Source organism: Antennarius striatus, chromosome 20 (assembly GCF_040054535.1).
Source record: "Antennarius striatus isolate MH-2024 chromosome 20, ASM4005453v1, whole genome shotgun sequence".
Taxonomy (NCBI): domain Eukaryota; kingdom Metazoa; phylum Chordata; class Actinopteri; order Lophiiformes; family Antennariidae; genus Antennarius; species Antennarius striatus.
Window position 1 is genome coordinate 855,001 of NC_090795.1, and position 7,500 is coordinate 862,500.

The window sequence follows — 7,500 nt, forward strand, 5'->3', positions numbered from 1 at the left end:
TCCTGGTTTTTCTGCTGCAGCCGTCCAGACAAGAGTCTAGAATGAACCAGAAGGCCTTCTAGGTCTTCTTCTGGAACCAGAACTTAACCTAGAACCACGTCTTCTTCTGGAACCAGAACTTATTCTAGAACCAGGTCTTCTTCTGGAACCAGAACTTATTCTAGAACCAGGGCTTCTTCTGGAACCAGAACTTAACCTAGAACCAGGTCTTCTTCTGGAACCAGAACTTATTCTAGAACCAATCTTATTCTGAAACAATGTCTTATTCTGGAACCATTTCTTATTCTAGAACCGGAACTTATTCTGGAACCATTTCTTATTCTGGAACAATGTCTTATTCTGAAACCATTTCTTATTCTGGAACTAGAATTTATTCTGAAACCAGAACTTATTCTGGAACCAGGTGTTCTTCCGGAACCAGAATTTATTCTAGAACCAATCTTATTCTGAAACAAGGTCTTATTCTGGAACCATTTCTTATTCTGGAACCATTTCTTATTCTGGAACCGGAACTTATTCTGGAACCATTTCTTATTCTGGAACTTGAACTTATTCTGGAACCATAACTTATTCTGGAACAGGTCTTATTCTGGAACCAGAACTTCCTCTGGAACAGGTCTTATTCTGGAACCAGAACTTATTCTGGAACAGGTCTTATTCTGGAACCAGAACTTATTCTGGAACAGGTGTTATTCTGGAATCAGAACTTATTCTGGAACAGGTCTTGGTGAACTCTGACTGTTTGGACAAATTTTCCTTTTAGAACGTGAAAGCTTCAACCTTCTCAACATTTTCTATCTGTGTGTGTGTGTGTGTGTGTGTGTGTGTGTGTGTGTGTGTGTGTGTGTGTGTGTGTGTGTGTGTGTGTGTGTTGGGCGTATCCACTCTGTTGAACTTCGTCTCTAATCAGAGTTTCTGTTTATAGAAATCAGTGTGTTGAGGTTAATGTCTCCTTCTCTCCGTCGCCTCCTTTACTTCCTTCATTTTTACTTTCCTTTACGTCCCTCTTACCGACAGATCAATGTGTGTGTGTGTGTGTGTGTGTGTGTGTGTGTGTGTGTGTGTGTGTGTGTGTGTGTGTGTGTGTGTGTGTGTGCGCGTTGTGTAAACACCTAAATGCCATCACTGACACTACAGGTCAGCACTGTCACAATGCGTGTGCGTGTGTACTGTCACTTCCAATCACACACACACACACACACACACACACATACACACACACACACGCACGCACACACACACACACACACACACACACACACACACGGCCCCCAGGTGTTCCTGGGAGTTTCTTCTGTCTCCTTTCTGTTCAGTTTCATCTCAACACCACATGCTAACGGTTAGCTTTGAGGCTAATTGTTGCTAATGCTAACACACACCGACACACAGCCGCTGGTGTCAGACAGATAATAACACACACATTAGATCAGCCTGATTACACACTGCTAATTAGTGTGTGTGTGTGTGTGTGTGTGTGTGTGTGTGTGTGTGTGTGTGTGTGTGTGTGTGTGTGTGTGTGTGTGTGTGTGATGGACAAACAACTAGAGGAAGGAAGGAAATGGTTACTTCCTGGAGAAAACTCCCTCCTCCTTTGTGTGCAGACGAGTCAAAGATTATCATGCATATTAAAACTCAGACATGATTCTGGGTCAGTGTGTTTGAAGGAAACAGCTGCCTCCTGTGACACACACACACACACACACACACACACACACACACACACACACACACACACACACACACACACACACACTCCGATGGATAATTTTCTTTCTCATCTTGAAGATGAAATCTGGACGAGTCTAATCTCTGGGGTTGGAGGTGTGTGTCGTTAATCTGCTCCATGGGTCCAGCTGCCGTCTTCAAGGGACAGTCCACAGATTATCGCCAAATTATTACCAATAATCCACCGGTGGATAACAATAATGACGTTTACTCACACGACAAGAAACAAACAAAAGCATCAAATAATAAAAACAATAATAATAGTAGTAATAAAAATAAAAATAATATAATAACAATAACAATAATAATAATAATAAATAGTAATTATAATAATAGTAGTAGTAGTAGTAATAATAATAGTAATAATAGTAGTAACAATAATAATAACAACAATAATAGTAGTAATATAATAGTAATAATAATAATATTAATATCACTCTGTGTTTTCAGGTGGAACACAAAGGTCTAACAGTCTTTGATTGATACGTTGTGTGCTACCTAGCTTTAGCTCTGTTAGCTAGACTCCAGTCGCAGAAGAAATCAGAATGTAGGTTTAGCCAATCCGGAGGCTCCGGTTCAGGAGACTCCCCCACTGATTGGTTAAAACAATTCAACATCCAACCAATCGTTTGTATGTGAAAACCTTTTTATGGCCTTTCAGTTTTGTTTCGGTCGCAGAACGGATTCCCCTGAAGGCAGCACAGGGGTTAAACCTGATTTGGTAGAACCCCATAGTGACCCCAATGGAAGGTTGTGTTCCTCTGTTTCTTCTCCACACGCGTGTGGAACGTGACCCGGCCGGGCGGGCCGTGAACCCACCACCAGCGCGGCGGCGGCGGCGTGTCGTTAGCATTCTGCAGGTCACCCAGCGGCGCCTCGTGGCGAACAACAAGACTCTGTGTGAGAGAGAGAGTCTCTATTGACCTCACATCAGCAGCCAATAGGAGGCCAGATAAGCCAAATGGTGGAACGCAGAAGGCACGCGGGACAGAACGCCGGACGGAACGCCGGACGGAACTTCGCCGCACTCATGATGACAGTTTTGGGAACAGAGAGGAAGATTAGAGCTGAAGAGGAGAAGAGGAGCGACAGAACGAGAGGAAGATGTTTAATCACCAGCAGATGGTTCCATTCAGACCCACGTACTTCAGAGGGGGGGTTAGACATGGGGGGGGGGGTAGACACAGAGGGGGAGGGGGGCTACAGATGAAAAGGGAGGAAGAGTTGGTGAAAGAAGACGAGAGCAGCTCCACCCCGGCTCTCCGCCAGCTGCTCCTCCAGTGGCTGCGCCTGATTGGCCGTTAATAGATTACAGTGAGCTGGGATTGGCTCAGAGCGCTAATCCGGCCCACCAGCGCTGCAGCTAAATGCTATCTGATCTCTACGGAGTCTGGATGGACCCGAACGACTCGGCGGCGCCGGCAGAGTTCTGCCTGCTGACGCGACTCCAGACCGTGAGACGGAACTCTGTGTTCTGTTGAAGCGCTGGAGGAGTCAAAGCGCTGGTGGAGTCAGAGCGCTGGTGTAGTCAAAGTGCTGGAGGAGTCAAAGCGCTGGAGGAGTCAAAGCGCTGGAGGAGTCAAAGCGCTGGAGGAGTCAAAGCACTGGAGGAGTCAAAGCACTGGTGGAGTCAAAGCGCTGGAGGAGTCAAAGCGCTGGAGGAGTCAAAGCGCTGGTGGAGTCAAAGGGCTGGTGGAGTTAAAGCGCTGGTGGAGTCAAAGCGCTGGTGGAGTCAAAGCGCTGGAGGAGTCAAAGCGCTGGTGGAGTTAAAGCGCTGGTGGAGTCAAAGCGCTGGTGGAGTCAAAGTACTGGAGGAGTCAAAGCGCTGGAGGAGTCAAAGTACTGGAGGAGTCAAAGTACTGAGGAGTCAAAGTGCTGGAGGAGTCAAAGCGCTGGTGGAGTCAAAGCGCTGGTGGAGTCAAAGTACTGGAGGAGTCAAAGCGCTGGAGGAGTCAAAGTACTGGAGGAGTCAAAGCACTGGTGGAGTCAAAGTGCTTGAGGAGTCAGTGCCTTTCGCGTCAAGGCAAAAGTCGAGTGAAAGCGTCGGTCAAGTCGATTCAAAGCAAAGGACGAGTCAAAGCGTTAGTTGAGTCTAAGCACCAGTTCAGTCACGGGACTAATTGCGTCAGAGTGCAGGTTGAGTCAAAGCAAAGGCGGAGTCCAAGCGAAGGTTGAGTCAAAGTGTGGGTGGAGTCAAAGCAAATGTCAAGTCAAGGCACCAGTCGAGTCAAAGCAAAATTCGTGTCAAAGTGAAAGGGGAGTCAAAGCACCGGTCGTTATTTGTGTTGAATAAAGTTGCAGAAAAAAGTGTTTAATTCACAGCTTTGTGGTCCAGCAGGCGGGCGTGACCTTTGACCTGAGACAGATAAAAAGGACATGCCCATTATTGCTTACCCCTAATGTACCTGATGTCCACTGTGACCTTTGAACCCAGAACAGCCGGTCAGAACCAGATCTTTGACATGAACAGAGGACCGAAGGCCGCCAACATGCATCACCTGTGTGTCTGTGGGCGGTACCTGCTCACCTGACGACGGTGAAAATTCCCACACACCCTGAACGCCTCATTCTGCTGAAAACAGACACGAATCATCCGTGTATAAAAATCATTGAATGAACGGATTCCTGTTCTATGAAGGCGGGTGGATAAAAACTCTTTGTGTTGTGAAGCGACCCCCCCACCCTTAGACCCCCACCCCCCACGCTGGAAGCTCCTCCCATCCATTCTAAACAAGTTTGTGCCTTTGTGTCGATCCAGAGCTACAACTTTTAGGAGAGACTCGCAGCTATCGATCAGGAGACGGGAGCCGATCGATAGCTGCACATTATGATTAATTACTGCTGGTGTCGACTCACACACACACACACACACACACACACACACACACACACACACACACACACACACACACACACACACACACACACACACGCAGTGGAAATGTGTGTGTCTGTGTGTGTGTGTGTTTGTCTTCTGATTTCCTGTCGAGTTGAAGAACCACAACGGTCGGGCTTTTATTTTTGAGACGACACAAACTGAAGAGATGGATGGATGATGGATGATGGATGATGGATGGTTGGATGATGGATGATGGATGATGGATGGTTGAATGATGAATGGATGATGGATGGTTGGATGATGGATGATGGATGGTTGGATGATGGATGGTTGGATTATGGATGATGGATGGTTGAATGATGGATGGATGATGGATGGTTGGATGATGGATGATGGATGGTTGGATGATGGATGGTTGGATGGTTGGATGATGATAGATGGATGATGGATGGTTGGATGATGGATGGTTGGATGATGGATGATGATGGATGGAGGATGGATGGTTGGATGATGGATGATGATGGATGGATGGTTGGATGATGGATGGTTGGATGGACGATGGATGGTTGGATGATGGATGGTTGGCTGATGGATGGTTGGAATAATGATGGATTGATGATGGATGGTTGGATGATGGATGATTGGATGATGGATGGATGTTTCGGGTGTTTCCCTGTCATCCAACTACCCCCCCCCCCCACATACACACACACACCTCCTGGGCGGGGGTTGTAAACACACAATCTGGAGAGAGGAAGCAGGATACTGTAAAAACTGGAGGAATGAAAGGGACCCTGAACGCATCGCATAGCGGTGATGCGTTCAGGGTCCTCCGGTCGATGTTTTCTTGTTTGGACGACTTGTAAACATATAATGTTCTTCAGAGTGAGACAGTTCCAGTTCATTACCATTTCCCATCATCCTCCCTGCTGCTCACACACACACACACACACACACACACACACACACACACACACACACACACACACACACACACACACATACACAGATAATAGATGTAAACCCTCGTCTTCCTCTGAGACGCAAACACGTCCAAATCCCTCTATTCACACACAAACCGGTGGCGTGTGTGTGTGTGTGTGTGTGTGTGTGTGTGTGTGTGTGTGTGTGTGTGTGTGTGTGTGTGTGTGTGTGTGTGTGTGTGAGCGTAAATATATATTGTGACATCAGGGGGTTTGACGCCTCGTCAGCCTCTTCACTGTAATGACTCCATGTGTGTGTGTGTGTGTGTGTGTGTGTGTGTGTGTGTGTGTGTGTGTGTGTGTGTGTGTGTGGCTGTCATCTCAAAGCTTTGACATTAAATAGCTGGAAGGCTCATTTTCTTCCTTTGTAACAGAAGGCGCATTAAACACACACACACACACACACACACACACACACACACACACACACACACACACACACACACACACACACACACTCCCCCCTCAGGACGGCGTTAGCTCATCAACAGATACGAGACGCAATCTGTTTAATCTGCTTCTATGAATCTGCATCTATATAACAAATCACACACACACACACACACACACACACACACACACACACACACACACACACACACACACACACACACACACACACACACACACACACACACACACACGGGGGAAAACCCAGTAAATGAACAATCTCAGCCTCCTCATTGATTGGCCGGTGTATCTCTGAACTACCAGGGGGGGCGGGGGGGCATCGGTGTGGGGGGGCGGGGCTCTGGTACTGCGGTTTTTTTCCACTTCCTGGTTCACCTCCAGGTGGGACCGCCCCCTTTTGGTCACCTCAGGTTCACCTTCTAAAACGTGAGTTATTTGAACAGATGAGTTCCCAGAAAGCCTCCTGAAGCCCCGCCCACAAGACGATGATGTCACACCAACCAATGCTAACCGGAGAACAAGCTAAGCTAACATTAGCAACAGTAAACATCAGTAAAGTTAGCTCTAGCGCTAACAAACGGTCCTACAGACCCTGAACTAACCACCGACCCCTTCAGGGACGTCTGAGATTTTAAGGTTTTAAATTGTTGTAACTGTCTCTCTCTCTTTCTTTAACTGTCTGTCTCTCTCACATGTCTGCTGTGACTCACTGCCTGTCTGTCTGTCTTCCAGCCTGTCTGTCTGGTCAGGCTCCTGACTGCCTCCTCCTCCAGTCCAGAGAGGACGACTTCGACTGGGAGCAGGGAGACACCAGAGAGCGCCCGCCCAGCAACCCCTGGGTCCCCCCAGGTACCCGTCTGTCTGCCTGTCTGTCTGCTGGAGGCGTTCCTCAGGGAACCGGTGTCGGTTCTCTCAAATTAAAATGAATTTGTTTTTTTTTAAAATTTCCCTCTGAAACAAAAATTCTAATTCAGCGTTGATGTTCCGTGAGGCGTTCAGGGTCCATCGGTCACCATCGTTCGTGTTGTTTACACCTTTTTGTCTGTGCTTTTAGCCGCTAAATGCTAACCCATTTTTAGCATCTAGCTAAAAGTGCATAAATAACATCTTAGCACGCTGCTAATTTTTAAAACTTTGTTGCTAGGAGACCTTCAGCCAATCCCAGAAGGCCGTTCTGTTTCTACTTTGTGGTGAATTTATAGCGCTAGCGTAGCTTCTTTCATTACAAGCCCATTCGGTGGAGTTGGTGGAATAAAGGAGGATGAATGTACATCCCATAATGAACTATTGAATTCTTCCTTTAATGCGGCGTCTCGGTTGGCCACGTCGCACCTGAAGGCAGCACGGCGGGGAAAAGGCTGCAGCAGCTTTTGTGTTATCTGCTATTGACCCGCCGCCGCTCCTCCGGTGAGTTATGGACGGACGGGAGGGCTGCACCCCGAGCGATAGCGCCGGCGGTGTGTGTCGCCAGCCGTTTGTCACATGCTCACGGAGGTTAAGCCGCTGACGAATGAGAATGCAGCACTCTTAAATCACCGAGCC

The 7,500-nt window shown here is 47.5% G+C and overlaps 1 protein-coding gene across 7 annotated transcripts in view; it reads left to right on the forward strand.

Moving 5' to 3' along the window:
* The window catches only part of LOC137614019 (receptor-type tyrosine-protein phosphatase mu-like), an 82,534-nt gene that overhangs the window by 10,074 nt on the left and 64,960 nt on the right, over positions 1-7,500 (forward strand). For all 7 annotated transcript variants that reach the window (XM_068343426.1, XM_068343427.1, XM_068343428.1 and 4 more), the window contains exon 2: positions 6,691-6,807. In XM_068343426.1, the coding sequence (XP_068199527.1) occupies positions 6,691-6,807 (117 nt within the window). The remainder of the gene's footprint in view (positions 1-6,690; positions 6,808-7,500) is intronic.